This window comes from Grampus griseus (assembly GCF_964374135.1).
Source record: "Grampus griseus genome assembly, chromosome: 9".
In the NCBI taxonomy this organism is placed as follows: domain Eukaryota; kingdom Metazoa; phylum Chordata; class Mammalia; order Artiodactyla; family Delphinidae; genus Grampus; species Grampus griseus.
In genome coordinates, this window is record NC_139003.1 from 56,577,582 (window position 1) to 56,605,376 (window position 27,795).

The 27,795-nt window shown below is 38.4% G+C and overlaps 1 protein-coding gene across 1 annotated transcript in view; it reads right to left on the reverse strand.

Annotated features, from left to right (window-relative positions):
* Positions 1 to 27,795, reverse strand: part of CALCR (calcitonin receptor) — a gene marked incomplete at its 3' end in the record, with an annotated part of 65,636 nt that overhangs the window by 22,010 nt on the left and 15,831 nt on the right. The window contains exons 5-6 of the mRNA XM_082662037.1: positions 23,351 to 23,442; positions 15,317 to 15,443 (exon numbers count right to left, since the gene is read on the reverse strand). Of these exons, the coding sequence (XP_082518163.1) occupies positions 15,317 to 15,443; positions 23,351 to 23,442 (219 nt within the window). The remainder of the gene's footprint in view (positions 1 to 15,316; positions 15,444 to 23,350; positions 23,443 to 27,795) is intronic.

Genomic DNA, 27,795 nt, shown 5'->3' on the forward strand with positions numbered 1-27,795 from the left:
TTGTCTATAAAAGTGAATGGATCAAATGAGACTGATATTTGATTAGGTCAGTAATTTTTCCCAGCTCTCTTTTGAAGTGTGAGAGTGATTTTGATACACAGGGAACTAGAAAGGACATACAGCTTACCTTTTTCCTCTCCATTCCTTCATACATCTTACAAGCTTGAAATGCCCTTTCATCTACCACTTGAAATTACACTCTAAAGGGTGTGGGCATGGCTTATTGAAAGGAGTTCTTGAAAGCAGTGATGTAATAATGAATCCCTCCAAAAATATCCAGTTCAAATATAAATAATGAAAAAGTTTATAGTAGTGCTTTTTCAAAGTTTAGCATGCATCAAGAATCACTGGGAGAGCTTGTTAAAACATAGATTTTGGGTCCCATTAGTAGAGATTCTGATTCAGAAGATCTAGCATGGGGTGGTAAATTCTGCATTTCTAAGTTAAGTACCGAGTGATGCTAATGCTATTGGATGATGGAGCACACTTTGAATGGGTTTAGGGTACAGAGGGAGTTTACTCAGTACCTGACTCCTGTTTTGGTTACTTGCTGGCCTTCCAGTACTGATAACTCTAACCATCAAAGAGCACAAGCTTCTGGTTCCGGTAGACTCACAATGCAATGAGAAACGTCCTGACTTTGATGCACATGTATACTAAAACTTCATGAGAAGGAATTACAGAAATTTTTGTCAAGATGCCAGTGCAGTTGATAAACCAAAGGGCAAAAGGCTTTCATTTCAACTTGAAAGCTGTCAACTTGTACAGTCTTTAAAGCTAGTTGAATGAAGGAGAGAAATCCCCCAGTCAGAAAGTCAGCATTAACTTTGTAAGAAACTACTGCAGTCCTTCTCTAGAGAAATTTAAATATATAACATTTTCAATTAAATGTGAGTCTGTCATGCAATCCTGGGCTGATTTCTGACAAAGCCTCAGAGAAAATAAGCTTGAATCTGTGCAACTGTAGTCACGATTGGGTGTGTTTATAAAAAAAAAAAAAAAAAAAAAAAACACTGGAGAAAAAAGTCCCATTTGAGATAAATACACTGGAAAATGATCCAGAAATTGGCAAAGGAAATACTCGAGAAGTGTTCAGGAAACAAAGCCAGAGAAAACAGAAAACATGATTGGGTTGGGGGGAAAGCCTGTTAGAAATGTGGCAGGGGAATAAAAATTAACAGCTTGCTATACTCACAGGTCTTTGCCTACATGCTGTAATGAGGATATTATCACTCTTCACTGGGGATTTTCAAGTCATGACTGAATGAGTTTTATATGCTCAGGCTTAGGCCACAGCCCTTTTTGGTTATTTGTGATTTAAAACCTCTGAGTATGTGCATTCTGCTTTCACACTTAGTCCTTTTAGATTTAAACAGTATTTTACACATGCTCCGAGTTTCCACACCTCCCATGGTGTGTTGACACAGAAATGGAACTGAGTACCACAGTTAGAAAATGATGAGTGCTTACGTCGCTGACAATGGTAACAACTCTAGTATAAATAATAATAGCTAACATTTGAGAGTTCTGACTCTTAAATGGATTTATGGATCTTAGGTGTATTGGTTCATTTAATCCTCACAAGCAACTCTTTGAGAAAGGTACTATTATTATTGATATCTCTATCAAGAAAGTGAAGCCCAGTGAGGTTAAGTAACTTGCTCAACATTAATCTGTAAGTAGAAGAGCTGGGATCTGAGATCCTGCGGTTCAGCGAGAACAATGCTGTAGTATTTGGAGCAATCCACCTGAACACAGCTAATATCAAATTGATTATTGCTCCACAGCTTTCTAGCAATTAACCAACATACCCCAAGGGAGTGTACAAAACTTCTAGTAACTCAACTGAAACTTTGAGAATGAAAACAAATCTATAAGAAGTGCTGCATGACATTCATAACAGCCTTCTCAAAGCAAGGGAAACAAGTTGCAAATGTTGAGATGAAGACTCACTACATAAACCACACCACAAGATACCATTTGTAGGTGACTAATTTCTCGTGCAGAGGTATCACCCAGATTGGTCAGGTGAGAGAAACTGGAGATTGGGTTGTTGTTTATAGCCATTTTAGGAATAAATTCTTCAAATCCATATGGAAACATGGTTGATTATAAATAAGAAATTTTTAAAGGAATAAAGAAATCCTCTATACTTTTCTGTACCATATGATCTTGGTTGAAAGACCATTTATTGGCTTTGAAATGTAAGTAAAGTGAAATAGCATAAATGACCAGGGTAAGATACCTCAATTCATTACCGTGTCTTGGCATTATTCTCTCTGCACTGTCCCTCAAATCCATCATACTTTTTCATTCTCAATCTAATGTCCTTCATAGGCTACCAAAATGGATAATTCCAATACAGTTTTATCTGCCATTTGATCTCTCATCTCAAAAACTCTGCTATCGCTGTCACCTCCCTCACATTTACATGGTCTCCCTCCCACCAGCCTCCTCTGGGCTAGGTGGGAGGAGTCAAGTTTCCACCCGTGGTTTCATCAGTTTCTAGTGCCTCACTTCTGAGCATCCATTCCAAGCTGATCTTCCTGTGACTAGATTGACGTTCTGACATAGCCTATTGGCTCAACTGTCCTGAACAAGTGAGACTTAGAAGAAATTCACTTTGGTTTTCAGAACTTGGGACTCATTTGACTTTACTTATATAAGAGGCTGTAGAAAATGTGACCCAATTGTTTTGGGTTTTGAGGTAAATGCTCAGGTTCCCAGTAAAAACTAATCTCACTGTATTGTCCCTTTCAGACTCAGATAAAAAGTTCAGAGAAACATTTCTTTCTAGAAAATGACTAGTCTGCTGCCAGCTTCCTTTAGATGCAGCAAGAACAATGCTTTTAATTCTGCCTCCTAACTCTCTACATGAAGATCATCGAATAAGCAGACAGAACAAGAAAATGAAATTTTACATATTATGGAAATGAAATGTTCAAATGACACAAATGACAATGGGCAATTTTCACATCACTCAATAAACTGAGGATTTATTCAGCCCTTATTTATTCGATGAGTTATTTTGAGTTTAACTTTAAAAAAAAAAAAGTTGTGTGAAGGAGTAAGATTCTCACCCTTGGTTTTACAGGAGAGAATCTGCCCAACCAAAAAACTTTCAAGGGAAGAGACTGACTACTTCGATGGGAAAGGGACCATAAACCCACTGGGATCCCCTGCTGAGAAGTGAGAACACTGTTTTCTTTTGCCCCCAACAAAATAAACCCTTACAGAAGTAGTGTGAAAGCACTGGGATAATGCAGCCTCCTTTTACAAGAAATAACTTTCTTTTTAATATATCCCCTTGGGCACTGGGAAGGAAAATATTTTTGCCTCTTAACTACTGATTCACTGACCTGAGAACTGGGTCAAAATGAAAAAAAAACAACCCACAATTCTGTCTTTAGTTTGCTTAAGGAAGAGTCTTTAAAAAGTATATATTCTTTTTTATATAGAAAATTATGTATTCTTTTTTATAGAAAAGAGACATATGCTTAATCACAGAGATGAAGTGCTGATGGATGTGCTTTAGTTTATGACTTTGGTTATGTTTTTCATGTTAATTGCAATTTCAATAAATATTTGTAGACTGAAAATGTCTAATATCTTCCCTTTTTCAAAAATTTCTTCTGCTAATTTTTTTTGTCTGTCTCTTCTTTCTTGGGTTTTTCTTTATTATCTCCACTTTTCTTGACTAGGGAGGACCTTAATCTAGTGTTTTCTGGAATGTCAGTTTTTTAAGAAAAATGCAGTATTTCATATAATTTATTTAGAGTAATTTAAAATATCTGATGTTGCACATGACTTAGTAATACGTTGATGACTCTCAATATTTGGCTGTTATTTTCTGTCTTTTTAAAGGTGGGGAATTTTATTGCTCGGAAAGATGGGGCTTTTCTAGTTAAACCTGGTTAAACCTTTCCTAGTTCTTGTTTATCCCCTGGGTATTCAAATATATTACAACAGGGAAAATTCCTTTATTCTTAATGCCTGCATTTGTAGTTCCAACTGCAATTTACTTTAATAGTCTTTTGGATAGGAAAAGATCCTCAAGAAATTAGACTTCTATGATAGCATTTATGACAGAATATGTATTTTCAAGATAAGGTACAATACAAAGTTTAAGACCTATATCTCTCTTGGAAATAGTAAATAAGCATTTTCAATAATGAATAACATACAAGATATATCTACTTGAGAGTTCTTTCCTACCCTTTTCTTGAACTAATTTTGCCTGCCTAGAGAAAGAAGTCCTGTGTTGTATGTGGAGGATTAGATAAGAGATGTACCAAAATCTCACTGGAAAACAAAGACTGTTCAAATAGAGAAAGTACTAACAACAAATGTCCTAGTTTTTTTCCTTTGGGCCAGTTGTATGCGTCACAATTTACAAACGTCAATTAATTTTTGTCGTTGTGGTCTTTGGTTTTTAGCCTATGCTATTTATATGTATTTGGTGAAAGGCACATGTTTCCAGATTTTGTCCTGTGGAAGAAAACAGACATTTGGAAATGTGGAAGAGGGCGAAGTGTGCTCACACACGCCCCGTTTTCCACTGTAAGTGGGCTGTGATTGGTGGCTTATTCTCATTTGAATCTTAGAGGAAAGGAGACTTCTCATTCAGGCACACAGAGCAAAATCAGACTTTTTGCTCCTTTGTTTTCCACTAAAAAAGAGACATACACACACTTTGAAATAGGTAGATAAATGACTGAGTCTCACATATATAGTTGCAAGACATAGGCAGCTGTTTCCATGTGAGGCTGGGCATATTCCTAGGGATTGTGAAGAGAATGTCATAAATAGATATTTCCCACAAATGATATGAATTTAGTTCAGCCTGAAGACTAAAATTTGAGTTTGGGGTGCTCAATAAACACTTGATTGATTGGATGAAGTTCTACCTTTCAAGAGTTTTATAGTTTTTTCCTAAGAAGTTTACTCTTGCATAGCTAAAAAAAAAAAAAAAAAAAACCCAAGTCTGTTAGGTTAAAAAGATATTGATTAGGAGAACCCGGGGTTAGTCATGCCATAAAGATAAACTTCTTTTCAGTTTTTCAAACTTCTGTCACTTTGAGAATGCCTAATGTGAGACAGCCACCCTCCCATCTCCATATCCAGAAGAAAGCTTCCTATTAATTTCTCTGACTCCCCTATGCTCACATTCTCCCAGGGAATCAGCTGTTTTGTGGCTAAGCCAGGTCCCTAGAACCTGCTTACAGGCTTTATTAAAGGTTTCGAGGCAATAGGGGAGCTGGAAGGCAGAGCCGAGCTGGCTGCTTGGTGGCTAGGAGGCAGCCTGTGTGCTGTGACTGCCAGAGTACCTAGGAATGTCTGTTCCTAAAGTACCTATGAAAGTGAAAACATCCGCCAATGATAACTTACCTGTCTAAGAAAACGGATAGAGTAACAGATTGGTTGGGAAAGTCATGTGCAGAGACCTAGGGAGCTAGCCACAGGGCAAGGGTTAGCAGTAACCTTGTGAGCAATCGTTTGCAATATCACGCTCTTGGGAATTTTTAAAAGCTTTATGCTTCTTTGGGACTCTGGGACAACCCCTTGGAAGTAAGAGCAGTTTCTATTACTCTCATTTGATGGATAAGGTTAAATGGCTTCTACAATTTAATAGTGAACTCAGAAAAAGTCCTAAATGTATACTATTTCAGGAGGATAACAGGTTTAGTATGATCTCATAATGAATGAAAAGCCCCCATTACCCTACATCCAGAGGGTGGGCTGGAGGCATAACATGTGGGTGTGAGACCCTGCACAAGAGAGATGGGAGAGAGTCTATTCAAGAATTACAAGACCTCTGCTCCCAGGTTGGTGGGCTGATTATTCAATAACTAAAGTGCCATTTCCTGGCCTACTTTGTACAGATAGTAACTTTCTCAGGGTTTTCATATTTAATGGGAAATGGGATGCTCCAAATTTGAGTTTTGCTGAGATATTCTTGGTTAATGGCTTCTACACCTGTTTTAATCTTAGTGGGAATCAGCTTCCCTAATGAAATGGAGTGTGCTTGTCTAATTATGAAGAACCATTACTTTGAAATGGCCGAGCCAATATCTTTATGAACAATCTTCCTAAGGAAAGAAATCAAGATAATCAAGAGCACCATGTGGTACAGAGGAGAGAGGATGGGCTTCTGCATGGGACAGGTCTGGGTGTGAATCTATCTATCTAACTATCCACGGTGTGTAGGACAACTATCTACGTCTAACTATCCATGGTGTGTAGGACACGTACCTTCACTGAGCCTCCATTTACTCAGTTAATAATGGGGGGACGAGGGGAAGATGGCGGAGGAGTAAGACGCAGAGATCACCTTCCTCCCCACAGATACAACAGAAATACATCTACACGTGGAACAACTCCTACAGAACACCTACTGAACGCTGGCAGAAGACCTCAGACCTCCCAAAAGGCAAGAAAGTCCCCAAGTACCTGGGTAGGGCAAACGAAAAAAGAATAAGCAGAGGCAAAAGGATAGGGACGGGACCTGCACCAGTGGGAGGGAGCTGTGAAGGAGGAAAGGTTTCCACACACTAGAAGCCCCTTCACGGGCGGACACTGCAGGTGGCGGAGGGGGAAAGCTTCGGGGCCGCAGAAGAGAGCACAGCAACAGAGGTGCGGAGGGCAAAGCCGGGAGAGTCCCGCACAGAGGATGGGTGCCGACCGGCACGCACCAGCCCGAGAGGCTTGTCTGCCCACCCGCCGGGGCGGGCGGGGCTGCAAGCTGAGGCTCAGGCTTTGGTCGGAGCGCAGGGAGAGGACTGGGGTTGGCGGCGTGAACACAGCCTGCAGGGGGTTAGTGCACCACGGCTAGCCCAGAGGGAGTCCGGGAAAAAGTCTGGACCTGCAGAAGAGGCAAGAGACTTTTTCTTCCCTCTTTGTTTCCTGGTGCGCGAGGAGAGGGGATTAAGAGCGCTGCTTAAAGGAGCTCCAGCGATGGGCGCAAGCTGCGGCTAAAAGCACGGACCCCAGAGACGGGCATGAGACGCTAAGGCTGCTGCTGCCGCCGCCAAGAAGCCTGTGTGGAAGCACAGGTCACTCTCCACACCTCCCTTCCGGGGAGCCTGTGCAGCCCACCACTGCCAGTGTCCCGGAATCCAGGGACAACTTCCCCGGGAGAACGAACAGCGAGCCTCAGGCTGGTGCAACGTCACGCCGGCCTCTGCTGACGCAGGCCCGCCCCGCACTCCGTGCCCCTCCTCTGCCGACACAGGCCCGCCCCGCACTCCGTGCCCTTCCCTCCCCACCCCGGCCTGAGTGAGCCAGAGCCCCCGAATCAGCGGCTCCTTTAACCCTGTCCTGTCTGAGCGAAGAACAGACGCCCTCAGGTGACCTACACGCAGGGGCGGGGCCAGATCCAAAGCTGAGCCCCTGGGAGCTGTGAGAACAAAGAAGAGAAAGGAAATCTCTCCCAGCAGCCTCAGAAGCAGCGGATTAAAGCTCCACAATCAATTTGATGTACCCTGCATCTGTGGAATACCTGAATAGACAACGAATGATCCCAAATTGAGGAGGTGGACTTTGAGAGCAAGATTTATGATTTTTTCCTCTTTTCTTCTTTTTGTGTGTATGTGTATGCTTCTGTGTGAGATTTTGTCTGTACAGCTTTGCTGTCACCATTTGTCCTAGGGTTCTATCTGTCTGTTTTTTTGTTTTTAATTTTTTTCTTTCTTAATAATTAATTTTAATAACTCTATTTTATTTTACTTTATATTCTTTCTTTCGTTTTCTTCCTTTCCTTTCTTCCCTCCTTTAGACAACGAATCATCCCAAATTGAGGAGGTGGACTTTGAGAGCAAGATTTATTATTTTTTCCTCTTTTTGTGAGCGTGTATGTGTATGTTTCTGTGTGAGATTTTGTCTGTATAGCTTTGCTTCCACCATTTGTCCTAAGGTTCTATCTGTCCATTTTTTTGTTTTTGTTTTTTTATTTTTTCTTAATAATTATTTTTAATTTAATAACTTTATTATATTTTACTTTTCTATTTTACTTTATCTTCCTTCTTTCTTTCTTTTTCCCTTCCTTCCCTTTCTTCCTTCCTTCCTTCCTCCCACCATCCCTCCCTCCCTCCCTCCTTCCTTTCTTTCTTTCCTTCTTTCTTTCTTCCTTCCTTCCTTCCTTTCTTTCTTCCTACTTCTACTAATTCTTTCTCTCTACTTTTTCTCCCTTTTATTCTGAGCCGTGTGGAGGAAAGGCTCTTGGTGCTGCAGCCAGGTGTCAGTGCTGTGCCTCTGAGGTGGGAGAGCCAACTTCAGGACACTGGTCAACAACAGACCTCCCAGCTCCACATAATATCAAACGGCAAAAATCTCCCAGAGATCTCCATCTCAACACCAGCACCCAGCTTCACACAACGACCAGAAAGCTACAGTGCTGGACATCTTATGCCAAACAACTAGCAAGACAGGAACACAACCCCAGCCATTATCAGAGAGGCTGCCCAAAATCGTAATAAGTCCACAGACACCCCAAAACACACCACCAGACGTGGACCTGCCCCCCCAGAGAGAAAAGATCCAGCCTCATCCACCAGAACACAGGCACTAGTCCCCTCCACCAGGAAGCCTACACAACCCACTGAACCAAACTTAGCCACGGGGGACAGACACCAAAAACAACGGCAACTATGAACCTGCAGCGTGCAAAAAGGAGACCCCAAACACAGTAAGATAAGCAAAATGAGAAAACAGAAAAACACACCGCAGATGAATGAGCAAGATAAAATCCCACCAGACCTACCTAACAAATGAAGAGGAAATAGGCAGTCTACCTGACAAAGAATTCAGAATAATGATAGTAAAGATGATCCAAAATCTTGGAAATAGAATAGACAAAATGCAAGAAATATTTAACAAGGACCTAGAAGAACTAAAGATGAAACAAACGACGATGAACAACACAATAAATGAAATGAAAAATACTCTAGATGGGATCAATAGCAGAATAACTGAGACAGAAGAACGGATAAGTGACCTGGAAGATAAAATAGTGGAAATAACTACTGCACAGCAGAATAAAGAAAAAAGAATGAAAAGAACTGAGGACAGTCTCAGAGACCTTTGGGACAACATTAAATGCACCAACATTCGAATTATAGGGGTTCCAGAAGAAGAAGAGAAAAAGAAAGGAACTGAGAAAATATTTGAAGAGATTATAGTTGAAAACTTCCCGAATATGGGAAAGGAAATAGTTAATCAAGTCTAGGAAGCACAGAGAGTCCCATACAGGATAAATCCAAGGAGAAACATGGCAAGACACATATTAATCAAACTGTCAAAAATTAAATACAAAGAAAACATATTAAAAGCAGCAAGGGAAAAACAACAAATAACACACAAGGGAATCCCCATAAGGTTAACAGCTGATCTTTCAGCACAAACTCTGCAAGCCAGAAGGGACTGGCAGGACATATTTAAAGTGATGAAGGAGAAAAACCTGCAACCAAGATTACTCTACCCAGCAAGGATCTCATTCAGATTTGATGGAGAAATTAAAACCTTTACAGACAAGCAAAAGTTGAGAGAGTTCAGCACCACCAAACCAGCTTTACAACAAATGCTGAAGGAACTTTTCTAGGCAGGAAACACAAGAGAAGGAAAAGACCTACAATAACGAACCCAAAACAATTTAGAAAATGGAAATATGAACATACATATCGATAATTACCTTAAATGTAAATGGACTAAATGCTCCCACCAAAAGACACAGATTGGCTGAATGGATACGAAAACAAGACCCATATATATGCTGTCTACAACAGACACACTTCAGACCTAGAGACACATACAGACTGAAAGGGGATGCAATAAGATATTCCATGCAAACGGAAACCAAAAGAAAGCTGCAGTAGCAATTCTCATATCAGACAAAATAGACTTTAAAATAAAGACTATTAGAAGAGACAAAGAAGGACACTACATAATGATCAAGGGATCGATCCAAGAAGAAGATATAACAATTGTAAATATTTATGCACCCGACATAGGAGCACCTTAATACATAAGGCAAATGCTAACAGCCATAAAAGGGGAAATCGACAGTAACACATTTATAGTAGGGGACTTTAACACCCCACTTTCACCAATGGACAGATCATCCAAAATGAAAATAAATAAGGAAACACAAGCTTTAAATGATACATTAAACAAGATGGACTTAATTGATATTTATAGGACACTCCATCCAAAAACAACAAAATACACATTTTTCTCAAGTGCTCATGGAACATTCTCCAGGATAGATCATATCTTGGGTCACAAATCAAGCCTTGGTAAATTTAAGAAAATTGAAATTGTATCAAGTATCTTTTCCGACCACAACGCTATGAGACTAGATATCAATTACAGGAAAAGCTCTGTAAAAAATACAAACACATGGAGGCTAAACAATACACTACTTAATAACAAAGTGATCACTGAGGAAATCAAAAAATACCTAGAAACAAATGACAATGGAGATACAACGACCAAAAACCTATGGGATGCAGCAAAAGCAGTTCTAAGAGGGAAGTTTATAGCAATACAAGCCCACCTTAAGAAACAGGAAACATCTCAAACAAACAACCTAACCTTGCACCTAAAGCAATTAGAGAAAGAACAAAAAAACCCCAAAGTTAGCAGAAGGAAAGAAATCATAAAAATCAGATCAGAAATAAATGAAAAAGAAATGAAGGAAACGATAGCAAAGATCAATAAAACTAAAAGCTTGTTCTTTGAGAAGATAAACAAAATAGATAAACCATTAGCCAGACTCATCAAAAAAAAAAAAACAAGGGAGAAGACTCAAATCAATAGAATTAGAACTGAAAAGGGAGAAGTAACAACTGACACTGCAGAAATACAAAGGATCATGAGAGATTACTACAAGCAACTCTATGCCATAAAATGGGCAACCTGGAAGAAATGGACAAATTCTTAGAAATGCACAACCTACCAAGACTGAATCAGGAAGAAATCGAAAATATGAACAGACCAATCACAAGCACTGAAACTGAAACTGTCATTAAAAATCTTCCAACAAACAAAAGCCCAGGACCAGATGGCTTCACAGGCGAATTCTATCGAACATTTAGAGAAGAGCTAACACCTATCCTTCTCAAACTCTTCCAAAACATAGCAGAGGGAGGAACACTCCCAAATTCATTCTACGAGGCTGCCATCACCTTGATACCAAAACAGGACAAGGATGTCACAAAGAAAGAAAACTACAGGCCAATATCACTGATGAACATAGATGCAAAAATCCTCAACAAAATACTAGCAAACAGAATCCAACAGCACATTAAAAGGATCATACACCATGATCAAGTGGGGTTTATTCCAGGAATGCAAGGATTCTTCAATATATGCAAATCAATCAATGTGACAGACCATATTAACAAATTGAAGGAGAAAAAACATATGATCATCTCAATAGATGCAGAGAAAGCTTTTGACAAAATTCAACACCCATTTATGATAAAAACCCTGCAGAAAGTAGGCATAGAGGGAACTTCCCTCAACATAATAAAGGCCATATATGACAAACCCACAGCCAACATCATCCTCAATGGTGAAAAACTGAAAGCATTTCCACTAAGATCAGGAACAAGACAAGGTTGCCCACTCTCACCGCTCTTATTCAATATAGTTTTGGAAGTTTTAGCCACAGCAATCAGAGGAGAAAAGGAAATAAAAGGAATCCAAATCGGAAAAGAAGAAGTAAAGCTGTCACTGTTTGCAGATGACGTGATACTACATAGAGAATCCTAAAGATGCTACCAGAAAGCTACTAGAGCTAATCAATGAATTTGGTAAAGTAGCAGGATACAAAATTAATGCACAGAAACCTCTGGCACTCCTATACACTAATGATGAAAAATCTGAAAGTGAAATCAAGAAAACACTCCCATTTACCACCGCAACAAAAAGAATAAAATATCTAGGCATATACCTACCTAAGGAGACAAAAGACCTGTATGCAGAAAATTATAAGACACTGATGAAAGAAATTAAAGATGATACAAAAAAATGGAGAGATATACCATGTTCTTGGATTGGAAGAATCAACATTGTGAAAATGACTCTACTACCCAAAGCAATCTACAGATTCAATGCAATCCCTATCAAACTACCACTGGCATTTTTCACAGAACTAGAACAAAAAATTTCACAATTTGTATGGAGACACAAAAGACCCCGAATAGCCAAAGCAATCTTGAGAATGAAAAACGGAGCTGGAAGAATCAGGCTCCCTGACTTCAGAGTATACTACACAGCTACAGTAATCAAGACAGTATGGTAGTGGCAGAAAAACAGAAAGATAGATCAATGGAACAGGATAGAAAGCCCAGAGATAAACCCACGCACATATGGTCACCTTATCTTTGATAAAGGAGGCAAGAATGTACAGTGGAGAAGGGACAGCCCTTCAACAAGTGGTGCTGGGAAAACTGGACAGGTACATGTAAAAGTATGAGATTAGATCACTCCCTAACACCATACACAAAAATAAGCTCAAAATGGATTAAAGACCTAAATGTAAGGCCAGAAACTATCAAACTTTTAGAGGAAAACATAGGCAGAACACTCTATGACATAAATCACAGCAAGATCCTTTCTGACCCACCTCCTAGAGAAATGGAAATAAAAACAAAAATAAACAAATGGGACCTAATGAAACTTCAAAGCTTTTGCACAGCAAAGGAAACCATAAACAAGACCAAAAGACAACCCTCAGAATGGGAGAAAATATTTGCAAATGAAGCGACTGACAAAGGATTAATTTCCAAAATTTACAAGCAGCTCATGCAGCTCAATAACAAAAAAACAAACAACCCAATCCAAAAATGGGTAGAAGACCTAAATAGACATTTCTCCAAAGAAGATATACAGACTGCCAACAAACACATGAAAGAATGCTCAACATCATTAATCATTAGAGAAATGCAAATCAAAACTACAATGAGATATCATCTCACACCAGTCAGAATGGCCATCATCAAAAAATCTTGAAACAACAAATGCTGGAGAGGGTGTGGAGAAAAGGGAACCCTCTTGCACTGCTGGTGGCAATGTGAATTGATTGGTACAGCCACTATGGAGAACAGTATGGAGATTCCTTAAAAAACTACAAATAGAACTACCATATGACACAGCTACTGGGCATATACCCTGAGAAAACCATAATTCAAAAAGAGTCATGTACCAAAATGTTCATTGCAGCTCTATTTACAATAGCCCAGAGATGGAAACAACCTAAGTGTCCATCATCGGATAAATGGATAAAGAAGATGTGGCACATACATACAATGGAATATTACTCAGCCATAAAAAGAAACGAAATTGAGCTATTTGTAATGAGGTGGATAGACCTAGAGTCTGTCATACAGAGTGAAGTAAGTCAGAAAGAGAAAGATAAATACCGTATGCTAACACATATATATGGAATTTAAGGGAAAAAAATGTCATGAAGAACCTAGGGGTAAGACAGGAATAAAGACACAGACCTACTAGAGAACGGACTTGAGGATATGGGGAGGGGGAAGGGTGAGCTGTGACAAAGCGAGAGAGAGGCGTGGACATATATACACTACCAAACGTAAGGTAGATAGCTAGTGGGAAGCAGCCGCATAGCACAGGGAGTTCAGCTGGGTGCTTTGTGACCGCCTGGAGGGGTGGGATAGGGAGGGTGGGAGGGAGGGAGATGCAAAAGGGAAGAGATATGGTAACATATGTATATGTATAACTGATTCACTTTGTTATAAAGCAGAAACTAACACAGCATTGTAAAGCAATTATACCCCAATAAAGATGTTAAAAAAAAGAAAATAGAAGATAAAATAATAATAATAATAATGGGGAGATGGCAGGACACGAATAAAGATGCAGATGCAGAGAATGGACTTGGGACACGGGGAGGGGGAAGGGTAAGCTGGAATGAAGTGAGAGAGTGGCAGGGACATATATACACTACCAAATGTAAGATAGATAGCTAGTGGGAAGCAGCTGCATAGCACAGGGAGATCAGCTCAGTGCTTTGTGATCACCTAGAGGGGTGGGATAGGGAGGGTGTGAGGGAGACGCAAGAGGGAGGGGATATGGGGATATATGTATATGTGTAGCTGATTCACTTTGTTATAAAGCAGAAACTAACACACCATTGTAAAGCAATTATACTCCAATAAAGATGTTAAAAAAAATAATGGGGAGAATATCCACCCTTCGCTGGGGTCTTGTGAGGATTCAGTGAAATGAGATTACTTTTATTAAAATCAGTTGACATGAAAGACGAAAACTCATCAAGGTAAACCCATTCTGCACCTAAGACAGGGATCTGTCTCAGTAACAGATGCCATGGTTTTAAAAGATGGATCACAATGCCTTTCTGGATGTATTCACACTGCAAAAATTATTAGCACTGTGGATCCATTAGAAGCCAAATTAAGCTGCTTTCCCATGCCATGCCACTGTCACGCAGGATGCATGCCCTGGGCAGATTTCACGCATTTTTGTCATTGGGTTGGCAGAGCTGTCAAATGCCAGTTTTGAAAGATGAGGCTATCTACAGATGCTTGCATAACACAGTTAAGCAGAGAAACAAAAATGAAAATATCCCTTGGCCATTCATTGTGTGCTGGATAACTTCTGTTTGTGCTTTCAAATGCACTCTCTACCCAGCTCCTGGGCCTGGAGAAATTGCTCTGCACATCTCCTTCAGGGCTTCCTCGCCCTCTGGTTTCTGGCTGAGCTCAGTTAATGGGGGCCATTAGCAGAGACTGGGAGATGACAGTGCCTGAACTAGGGACATTTAAATCTTTTTTCTAAGTCATGCAAACATAGAACATGATAAAATTTATATGAATCACTAGAGTAAATGCATAGCTACTTGCAGCTGAAGTGACTGGCCCAAGACCAGCTCGGCACCAGAATGCTGAGGGATTAATACCTATGCACACCTGTAACCCATTAGTGACACACTGGGGCCACTGCAAAGCACTGCCTTAGTACACCTAGTATATGTGCTCAGTGAACTTCCCATAGATGTTAATAAATTATTGATTAGTCATGAAAATTCATTATTTACGGTGTGATTCTTATTGGGCTACAACTTTATCATTCCCAGCCCTTTACTATAGCATATAACCATTACTTCCAATAATTACACAGAAATGATGTGCCTTGTTAAATGCAAAACTCAACTGTAAAATATTATTATATATACAAACAGCTGCTTAAGTAAGACAATGACACCATGTTCACTATTTATACTTCTTATATCCTTGAAAATAAAATTAAAAACAAATCATGTAGTGCTTACCGGATCCCTTTTCACGAGCTCTCCATTGGGCACAACTTCCACCAGGTGGATGATGATAATGATAGAATTCAGAACGTAAGTCAGAAACATGTTCTTGTGCAGAGTCACCCTTTGGCACTTAAGGCTCCTGGAAGGAAAAAGTAACAGAAAGCATTAACCAGTGCCAAAATGTTGATGTACCTGGAAAAAAAAAAACCCACTTTGTAAATATTTTTAATATTTTCTTTAGCAACAGAGGAAAGAACATATAGAAATAAGTGAAGCTGTTTTCATCTTTAAGACTCATTACTACCTTTCTGCCTGATTTTTACAGACAGTTTTCCAGTAGCTCATAGTTTTCAGTCCTCAGGGTGACTTCCTACAATAACTAAAAGAGTGAGTGATAAAAATCACTTTCAATGATAACAAATGTCATAAAATTAATTAACAGAAGGACTTTTACAAGAGAAACTATTAGGGTTTGGAATTGTGCTTCAGATGAAATGTCGACTCTCTATTGATGTAACCCGGCAGAAATTGAGTGGCAAATGGGATAACAGAGCCTGAAGTCAGAAACAAGGCTGCCTGACAGCCTGACTGAATCCATGTCCTTGGCCCATCACATACACAGATTTTCTTAAGTCTCCTGTCATCCTTTTCTTTCACCATTTCTTTTAATACCTTCTTATTTCTTGTATTCCAACTGGAAATCAACCCTAAGGCTCCTTCTTTCCATGTCCTCCTGATGGTGGAGCTCAGACACAGGCAGAGAATTCTAACTAGTCTCAAATCTGATCTCGTGCTGAGGCACAGTGTGGTTTGGACCTGGGATCTATCCAAATGCACTGCTTGTTGGAACAGCCATGTCCCACCTCTGGCGTACTAAACGGTTTGCTGCATTTTTCATTCCTTTCTCCTCCACTTCATAAATTTGTACTTGTGTACTTGTGTGAATGTTCATCTAAATAAACATTAGTTTGAATATCCTACTTCACTTTTTTTTTTTTTTTTTTTTTGCGGTACGCAGGCCTCTCACTGCTGTGGCCTCTCCCGTTGCGGAGCACAGGCTCCGGACGCGCAGGCTCAGCGGCCATGGCTCACGGGCCCAGCCGCTCCGCGGCATGTGGGATCTTCCCGGACCGGGGCACGAACCCGTGTCCCCTGCATCGGCAGGCGGACTCTTAACCACTGCGCCACCAGGGAAGCCCCTCCTATTTCACTTTTTGATGCAAATGTAGACAGCCTGCAGGACGGCTATAACAAAATTGGAGTGATTATCCTAGATGAATTAAAATCTCGTGTTTACCATATTTGATCCAGTCAAAAAATATTTAGCATAATGTGAGAAATTTAACGTTAACATTCAGTTAATGATGCCAACGAGTGATCATAGTAACTACTCCTAAAAAATCTTCATGGAATAAAGCTAGAATCCCAGGCATTTTGACAAGAAAATTCTGGGGAAAAATGGGTCATGAAAATGCTTTCCTATATTTTCAAATCAAAGGAAAAATGAGTTGTCAATTATCTGTAGTAAAAAGTAACTTTAAGCAATAAGGGCAACTGTTAGAGCATATTTTGATTATTGTAGCTACCTTTTTCAACTCTTCAGGAAGCACAAGTATTAGTAAATAGTTAATACAGAATATTTTAAAATCCTCAACTTGTTGAGCAGGAGTAGAATGCAGGAGGCAGCCAATGGTAAAGATGGGGTTTAGAGGAGAACTTTCTCTCCCTCTCTCTCTTTTTCTCACACACACTACCATGTGCTACTTTATGTAGCAGCAGAAAATTTTGTTAAATAAACTGAACCTAGTTGGTTTTTTAACAGTACTATAGAAAGTAGGATGCAGGGGGCTTCCCCGGGGGCGCAGTGGTTGAGAGTCCGCCTGCCGATGCAGGGGACACGGGTTCGTGCCCCAGTCCAGGAGGGTCCCACATGCCGCGGAGCGGCTGGGCCCATGAGCCATGGCCATTGGGCCTGCGCGTCCGGAGCCTGTGCTCCGCAACGGAAGAGGCTACAATAGTGAGAGGCTTGCGTACCGGGAAAAAAAAAAAAAGTAGGATGCAAATTTAAGGCTTTAAAAAGAAAAAAATATTTATGTAAAACATCACGCCCATTTATACTGCATAAACTCTTCCCATAAAGTAACTGTTAAACATCTGACCTGCCCTTTTTCATACAGTCGTAATAGCATTTTATAATTCTTCTCACTGGGAGGCAAATATCTGTGTTCTCATTATTGGATTCAGCCTGGCTTAAACCAACGACAGTTGACATTATGCATAACTAAGGAGTATGGATGAATGCATCATTCAGCATTGTTATTCTCATGCCTGATTTTCTTTGGATTGGGTAGGGTTCAATAATCTGTCAATGGATATTAGCTTACAGAACTGGTTAATGTTCAGTCTCCTGTGTAAACCAGAACTGCCCTAAATAAAATATACTTCCTCCACCTCCAGCTTACTCTTGGGTTCTTGTATCCCTGTTTTTTTTTTTCTTCTTAACACTTACTGCCTCCTGACATATCGTATATTTGTTTACTGCCTGTTATTTTCTCTTACTAGAATGGAAATGCTAAAGGAATTTGTTTTGTGTACCTAGCACAGCTTCTGACACACAGTAGGGCTTAATACTCTTTTTTGCATTAAAAATCTTTATATAATAGCAATTTTCTTTGAGCCGTGACCACTAAACAGTTTTTCCAGTACAGAGAATTACATTAAATGCTAGATGATCTCATATTTCATACTTTGTATCATACTGAACATTTGCCAGATTCTTAACTAATATTGGACATTATCCTGTTGTTCAACATTACGTAAAACCTATATACAGTACTGTGTTATGTACACAATGAGAAAGTGATGGTTTAAAGCTGGATAAACTGTCAGGTTCCAAAGGAAGAATATGACTAATATATGAGTCTGTTTCTTGAAGATTTCAATATAATTTCCCCTTATTGAGTTTTAAAATTTTTACTACACTTACTTGATGACATTTACACTCAGCTTTTTGAAGCGAGTTAAAGGTACTTTAAATTTATTAAAATTCTTTCAATAATCCAACACATATTACTGTGTATCCAACTCTGATTCAAACCCTCTTGTAGATGCTAGGGATATATGGGTAAACAAAACAGACAGCTTCTGCTTTCTGGGACCTTATACATTACATAATTATTTACTATTATAATAAATGTTCTGAAAGAGGTATAGGATGCTGAAGAGGATTAACTGAACTTAAGAAATTATGTGTTTAATTGTTCTCAATACAAATATCCTGTTGCCTGAATGAACATGAGAGAAGCGGACATTTTCCTGTCAGACCTGAAATGTCTTTAGTAGAAATGGCATGAAATAGAAATAGCTCTACTTTATTCCTCTTGATAAAAACAAAAAACAAAAAAAACACAGGTATTTAGATGGAGAGGATGTTGCTTACTCTGAGTGACAGGGAACTATAAGTACTATAGATTCTCCAAGAGTGGGAGGATAAGACAATATAATCTACTCCTGTCTTGGCCCCATCAAGGTGTCATTCACATGTGAGGATAATAATTTACTTTCATATGAATCTCAAGATGTCACACTTTAAAGTTAAAGCTAAATATTTATGATTTTAATTTACCTGGTATAAATCTTTCACATTGAAAACTTTGTTTCAAGTTATTGGTATCCCATGCGTGTATATGTGTGCTTGCGGGATCTTGAAGTTGTATGAGAAGGTGCTTAATATTTGCCTTGAGTCTTGCAGATTGTATAGATCGGTTTGATATCACAGGACAAAACACAACTTTAAGTTTTCCTTTACTTAGGTATCATACCTTGTTCATGATGGACAAGAGGAGTGAGGGAAGGAGGGAATGTGAAATGGATTGCATTAAAACTCCTAGAAAAATTCAGAACAGTATGTTATACATCTTTCCTGTCTGACAAGGACTTTATATCTTTGGATTTAGCACAAAATCTTTATCCTTAAGGAACTCCCTTTCAATCATAACTCTTGCTTCTTTTCCTATTACTACTGTTCTATGAGTGAACATGTGCCAAGCGATGACCAATAGTTACCTTTGGTGTCCTGCCATGTCAAGGGTGAGTTGGGAGAAAGGAGGCTGTTTTTGCTGCCATTGATTTAATGGTTTCTCTGGAGGAACAGGAAGGCAGCCAGAGATGTATAATAGGATACTATATAAGATAGTTATCTATCCATCCTCTATAAAGATGTGAAATAGAATAATAGGGAATACTGAGTAATAGAGGAGTCAATCTTCCTTTTAGAGGTCCCAGTGGAAAACTTTTTGTTTTTTTGGCCAACGTGGTCAGTGTAATGTAATGTAGAAAATGTAATGCAATGAACACACTTCTCTTTCAGCATATATCTCTGTTAACTTTCAGGCAAGAGTAATTGATATTCACAATATTTAATCAGCAAGTAGTACTTTGGTACCAAGTAGTCAAAATGGATGTTAATGAATGTTCTATTATTGGACTTTCCTTAAGAAAAAACAGTGAGATATTTTAGTATTTAGAATTATTATGCAGAAATGTAAATTGATAAATTGTACATGGAACTGATGAGATAAGTGAATTTATTGCAAACTTGCTTAAAATGGCAGGAAACAAACCCAAATGTCCACTTATGTGACTTTCTCAAGCCAGTCTTCTGTAAAGGTATTTTTATTTTAACCCTCTTATTGACATTTAACTCTTGGCAGTCGTGAGGAGTCTTAAGTAATTTGATGGTTCTATTTAATTCCTCTCCATGGTACTACTCCTAACTATTTTTCCCAGTATAGGTCCTAAACCAAATATCCTAAAAAGGCTGTTTTCAACCTTTAATTGGTGGATCAGAAGTAACCTGTATATCATCCTGAATATTATTTTAACTCTGCCACTTTGTACAGTTAAGATCTTCAGTATTGCCTTTTCTATGATTTAAATCACTGAAAAAATTTTCCTTTATCTTGAAGAGGGCCTAGAAGTTCAATTTTATTCTTTTAAAATAACGAAGACTTTATATATATTTCTACAATCATTTTCCAATAGCACAGGGAGCGTGATTCTTATTGGTTTCAGGTTACACAGTCCTGCCTTTTATCTTCTCCTGAATGCTCACAGTAAAATAACATTAAGATTAGCGGCATGCCGTAATGATCTCATTCTGAGTAATACCCCAGGATTTTTAGCACAGTATTGGCAGTTCTACAGCCTCCCATATATTCAGTAACTCCTCTGCAGGCCTTCCTGGCCTGCTGGTTTGAGAAGGACACCTGCAGGGTTATTCCTTTTCATAGACCCTAGAAGGCACATGTTAGGATTTTAGAGTGAGATTTCAATGGGATGATTATGAATGAGGCATTAGGTCTCAGAAGCAGAGCTGAGTGTAACTTCTCATTTTGGTTTCATGAACGTTTTATGAAATTGATTATTTGGATTTTGCAAAATAACTCAACCCTGGGCGTGCAGAATTAAGCAAGGGAGTGATGATTATTGCTTGCTCTGGTTTCACACAGATGATGCCATTTAAGTACATAAATTATAAAACCTCCCCTTGTAATGTGCAGTAAATATCACAAGGGTGATGTTGAGTGTTTGAAAAACACCTGGGAAAATATTTCTAATTAAAAGATAAATGCAGTCATAAATCAGTTATTTTATTTTTATTGTCATAGTCACTTTGAATATTTCTGAAATCCAAATGTAAGAAAAAATGTGACGAATTAGAAACATACTTTAAGGAAAACAGATGGCATTGATAGTTTTAGTTTGGGCAGATTTAAGGTAAGATTAAGAACAGGCATAAAAATCAGACATGACTGCTTCTGGATTTGGATATTTAGCATCTCAGCATGTGTGTTTTTTGTATCCTAGTCACCTTTTACTGTGTGTACCCTAGAGAACCAACTGTTTCACTTTGTGTCTTCCCATTGTTATATTCAGATTCTACCTCAATAAGACATGTTTTTCCACCCAAGACTTAAGTTACTGTTTGGAAGGTTCTTGAAACAGAGACAGTAAGGGCAAAATCTGTGCTTCCTAGATAGTATGCCCCCACTCCCAAGGATTTTACCAGATTAATTTTGTTTGGGGACTAACTAGAATTGAGAAATATTTCACTTTGCCTATGTGCTACACTTTTAAACCCCCATCTTTAGTGGCTTAATAGAGAAATTATTTAAAGAACATTCTTACTTTCTTTGCTGATTTGGCTCTCAGACCTCATCACTTATTTAAGTGACTGGAGAAGAACTAAGAGATCTCCCTCGACATTTTTTAATCTTTAAAGTCCTGTGTACATTTATTAATTGCAGAGTTACAAATTTAAAGAATAGACTTTTAGTGACAGACTTTTTAATCAAAGTTATACGAGAGCCATGATGATGTATTTTTGCTCTGTGGTCAAGTGTAGTTGAAAAATGAATAGACATTCAAAGATTAATCATGCTATGTGTTTACTCTGCTGTATTCTGATTATAATTGAAAAAATTATTCTAATAATTAATCCTTCATGTCTTGTTGCTTTATCAGTCTTTCTCCTGTTAAACCAAATATGGAAGAAGCTCACTCTCTGCTTATTTGTTATTATTTGCTATTCAGTTAAAAACTTGCTATTCAGTTATATTGCTTAATCAACATAAATTGATGATGTTGACATAATACAATATGTAATTATGATGTAAGTTATAGGCAAAGATTAAAAATAGGGTCAAGGAGGACTTCCCTGGTGGCACAGCGGTTGAGAGTCCGCCTGCCGATGTAGGGGACACGGGTTTGTGCCCCAGCCCGGGAAGATCCCACATGCCGCGGAGCGGCTGGGCCCGTGAGCCATGGCCGCTGAGCCTGCGCGTCCGGAGCCTGTGCTCCGCAACGGGAGAGGCCACAACAGTGAGAGGCCTGAGTATTGCAAAAAAAAAAAAAAAAAAATAGGGTCAAGGGAAAGAATAATTGTAGTTGTATTAAGGGTGTGGTAAGTGTGATTCTCCCCTTGGTTTAATTTTTTCTAGTATTATCATGGCAATATTTTAACAAAAGTCAAATTAAGATTGTTATTTTATATATGAATCACTATACATTTAATTACATATCACATCTTTTAAGTGTGGAGAATTATTTGTAGTCTGTGCCTATGAACTTTTCTTAATCATTTGTGTAATACCACTAAAAAGAGTATCAGTGGAAGGAAATAGCACTGTAGCATGCCTCCTGCCTTTGATTTAAAAAAATGCCACGAAATTTAGGACATGTTTTTAGGATCAAATTTAACATGTTACTATCTCACATACTTTGTGGTCATTCCTAAAACTATAGAATATTTTAAATTCTCCATTATTGTAAAATCAGTATCTATATCAACTTAATCATTTTGCAATAGGTAATGCAATCATTTGTATGGACACAGCCTCAGAATAGAAACCCTCATTGGAATTTTGTTTCTTACAGTTCTTAGAAGACACTTTCAGTTAACAATGGTAGGTGTGCAAGGGCAAAAAACTGACACTTGACAACAGGCCATCTTCTTCTAGAGGTTCTCCTCGACTCTGGCTGAGTTAGTTAAGGCCAAAAGAAACTTCCTTTTCTGGCTGAACATGATCATGGCCTTACCAGCCCCACTTCTCTTCTGGCCCAATCCACTTACAGTACAGCTCACAATTAAGCAGGGTGTGTTTGAACTTGTGGCCACCTCCATATTTTAGAGTGAGGGTAAAAGAAGGAGGAGGATTATTTCCTCAATACTTCATGGAAGCTTAGCCATGGTAAGTGGAACTTTACCATGTTAATGCAGTGTATTTACGGGCTCACAGGATTATTTCATTTTGGGAAGGAGGCATATCGCCTTTGAAAATTATATGTATCCATCCTATTTTCCTCAAAGATAGGGTTAAAAAACATATTTTAATTAATTTCATTTTTCTTGCTACTTCATGACTCCCAGTGTTACATGTCTTGTAATCAGCAGACTTCTCCCTGCCCAACACTCTTGCAGAGTATACCATTTATTTTAGTACCTAAGAGAAGAAAATAAAAGGCAGATGCTATAGGTGTACTTACCTAACAAGCATGAAAATCGCCAGGGAAATCACCAGGGTGAACATCGACATAGAATGACCCACAATAGCCAAGTAGTACAGAATGTATGCATTCTGCAACAACAACAACAAAACCAGTTACTAAAGCAGATAGGTGAATAAATTATTATAGAAGAGGGAAAACAGTTTATTTTTATTATTATTTTTTTCATCAGTGTATAAATGTCAATCCCAATCGCCCAATTCATCACACCACCACCACCCCCACCGCTTTCCCCCCTTGGTGTCCATACGTTTGTTCTCTACATCTGTGTCTCAATTTCTGCCCGAAAACGTTTATTTTTAAATAGTGTAAATCAACAAATGTTTTTCTCCTTTAAAAAAATGACTAAAATGATAACAAATATTTCAGAGAATTAAATTATATTGAATTATAAATTGGATTAATAGATTAACTTTCCTAAGAATATCAGTTTTACTGGAATATGCATGACATGGTGGGAAGAATAGAAGATGGGATTCATCAGAGCGTTCTTTACTCAGAGTATTATCGTTAAGTGTTTGTGTGACACTCATAGGTCCAGTCACTTCAATTTTCCAGACTGCAGTAGTCCTCATCTGTAAAATCATGAGGTTGGAATAGATGATTTTTAAAGCAATTGTATGTTGTAAGGAACATTATTTAACACAGGGATACAGAAATATTGGATGTGAAAGAATGAGAAAAGATGGCCCAGGTAAACACTAACCATAAGAAAACTGGTGTGATATCATACGAGTCCAGATGTTAAGTCAGGATGATACAGCAATGCTAAATGTCTATGCACCTAATAATATAAACTCAAACCACACAGAGCATAAAGCAAAAACTGACAGCTCCTAGTAATCAACAGAATGAACACAGGGAGGAAAAATCTAGCTATAGAAGATTTGAACAACATGCTCAACAAACTTCACTAATTCACATATAATAAGCATTGCACACAACATCTGCAGAATACCCATTCTTTTCAAATGCACAAAGAATATCCAAATTGACATACACTAGTCAGTAAAGCAAATGAATATATTTCAAATAATTAAAATCTTAAATAGCATCTTCACTGACCATAATACTCTAGAAATCATTAATAAAAAGATAACTTAAAAAACACCTTCATACTGTCGAAAAGCAAACAATATATTTCTAAATAAACACTGGATCAAAGAAGAACTCACAACGACACACCAAAACTTTTTGGATGTAGATGAAGCTGTGCATGGAGGGAAGTTTAAAGACTAAAATGCATATGTGAGAAAAGAAGATTGAAAATCAATGACCTAAATTTCCATCTAAAGAAAATTAAACTTTAAGAATGTAAAAGAAAGGAAATAGAAATGATAAAGAGAACTTGAATATATATTGAGTGGATCAAAGACAAAACCTAGTTCTTAAAAAAAATAATTTCAATACCCCTTAACAAGACTGATCAAGAAAAAGACGACCCAAGATAAATGAAAACATATGTGCACACAAAAACTTGTACACAAAATGTTTAGGGGCTTCCCTGGTGGTGCAGTGGTTGAGAGTCTGCCTGCCGATGCAGGGGACATGGGTTCGTGCCCCGGTCCGGGAAGATCCCACATGCCGCGGAGCGGCTGGGCCCGTGAGCCAGGGCCGCTGAGCCTGCGCGTCCAGAGCTTGTGCTCCGCAACGGGAGAGGCCGCAACAGTGAGAGGCCCGCGTACCGCAAAAAAAAAAAAAAAAGTGGAAATAACATAAATGTTCATCAACTGGTATATGTGGTTTGTCCACAGAATGGAATACTATTCAGCCATAGAAAGGAATGAAGTACTTACACATGCTATAACATGGACGAACATTGAAAACATCAAGCTAACTGAAAGAAGCCAGTCACAAAAACCCACATATTGTATAATCCTATTAATATGAAATGTCCAGAAAAGGCAAATCTCTTAGAGACAGAAAGTAGATTAATTTAATGGCTACCTAGAAATCCATCTGTTATTATTTGCAGCTGATATAATACAATACATATAAAATATAAAATTTACAAATTACTAAAATTAATAAATGAGTTTTATAAAAATTGTTGGATATAAAAATGAGAACAGTTTTAATACATAAACAACAAATAATAAAATTTCAAATGTGGCATTTACAATTGCATTAAAAAAATCAAATGCTTGAGAATAAATCTGCAGAAGGGGGACTTCCCTGGTGGTGCAGTGGTTAAGAATCCGCCTGCCAATGCAGGGGACATGGGTTTGAGCCCTGGTCCGGGAAGATCCCACATGCTGTGGAGCAACTAAGCCTGTGCACCACAACTACTGAGCCTGCGCTCTAGAGCCCGCAAGCCACAACTACTGAAGCCCGCATGCCTAGAACCCATGCTCCACAACAAGAGAAGCCACCATGAGAAGCCTGTGCACCACAAGGAAGAGTAGCCCCCGCTCGCCGCAACTACAGAAAGCCCGCACGCACCAACGAAGACCCAACGCAGACAAAAATAAATAAATAACTTAAAAAAAAATCTGCAGAAGGATGCGTGTGAGCTCTACACAGAAATCTATAAAACATTATTGAGCAATATTAAAGACAGAGATGAATAGAGGGATATATTCTATTCAATGTTTGGAAGATAAAGATCTCAAAATTTTCAAACTGATCACAAGGTTTCTTTGCATGTAAAATTTGACAAACTGCTTCTAAAATTTGCACTGAAAATACAAAGAAAAAATATAGCCAAGACAATCTTGAAGAAGAACACAGTGGTAAGACCTACTCTATGGAGCATCATGATTTGTTATAAAGCCACTGGAATCCAGCAGTGTGATACTGGTGCAAGGAGAGACAAATAGACCTGTGCAACGCAGTCCAGAAGCATGTAGTGACATGTATGGTCACTTGATATATGATAATGGTGATGTTATAGGGCAGTAGGGAAAGGAGGGTCTTTTCAATAAATGTTGCTGGGTCAGTTGAACAGTGATATGGAAAAAAAAATACAATGAATCCCTAACTCTAATTTTCAACAAACTAAAATGTGTGTTCCAAATTGAAAAGAAATAGCACCTCTTAGGTATAATCTTTGACCAGCAGTAGACATAGCTCAGCATTTAAATCTAAGTTCTTTACTTATGTTATTCCACATTGTTATATTTTCCAACGTTGCCTTTTATGTTTATGATGCCAATGGGAGAGACATTTAGGGGCAGGTGGACCTATGACACTTCTCTGACAATAGTGGATCATTTCCTTCTTTATTTACTGATAGGTAGAACTCTCTAAGCACCTAACTTGTTTTCAGAGCTGGGCACCCTGTATTCTATTTTGTCTGGGAGAAAGAGAGACTGTAATATCCATTTTGCGGGTGAAAAAAACCAGAGACTCAGAGAGGGCAATGGCTTGAAAGGAGGACAACATAATCTCTGGGCTTCTGGTGTTAAGTTCCCTCCCACAACAGGTTATTGGGTTGCGGGAGAAACTTAAGGTATTTTCAGTAACTTATTGGGTCCTGGTATGAATGTGAATGCAGTGTAGATAAGCTGGAAAATTTCTATGGAGTTCTTTGAATTCCTGGGAGAAATGCACCATTTATGTACAAATCATTACCCTTGAACATTTTGATTCTTATCAATTTCCTTGTGAAGGGTCTGAGATTGAAACACTAATTCTGCTTAAAAGGCTCACAAAACAGAGCCCTTTGTTTGGTTATGTGCATTATTGCTAGACAGAAACAAGTATTGCCTTGTAGGCCTTAGAGTTTCAAAATGAACGTGTCAACTTATCCTGAATTGTGGTTGCATCATTTCACTAGGCATTTACATATTGTTCGTCAGTTTCATTGTTGATACTGCTCTGCTAACAGTGCTTTTTATCCTTGCAGGTAATGATAGTAAATCTGGAATAGTTGGTTTATACCTAGAACTGATAAAAACTTCAGTATAGCTTGTAGGTCCCTTCTTAAGAGGTATTTAGGAATCTTTGCAAGAAAACACTCAGCTCCTGTCTTTTTCCCCCAGGAATTCATTTTCTGACTCTTTTTCTAACTTTACCACTAGACAAAAACAGGTGTAGCATTTTCTAACAGTCTTTCCTTTTAAATAGTTTACCATATTGAGTCCCCTTGCCATTTAAAGTACTGTTTTTAATTTGGATATATAGGCATGCCAGGATTTTATTTTTATCTCTGCATATTTTATTTGTAAGGAAATTTTATATAATTTAATTCATTTTCTTTCAGTTGCCTCTAGAATACTTTAAAAAATATTTATGCTTCTGAAATAGAATTGTCTAAATGTGTAAGGTTAAATCAACAGCTCATAATTTATTTGCCATTTTTGTATCATTCGTAAGACTGAGAAGTGTTTGTTTTTTTATTTAAATAAATTCTAGGTTGATTTTTTTTTTTTTGCCTGTATATAGATGGAAGATTTGTGCATATAATTTCAATCATTATGTTA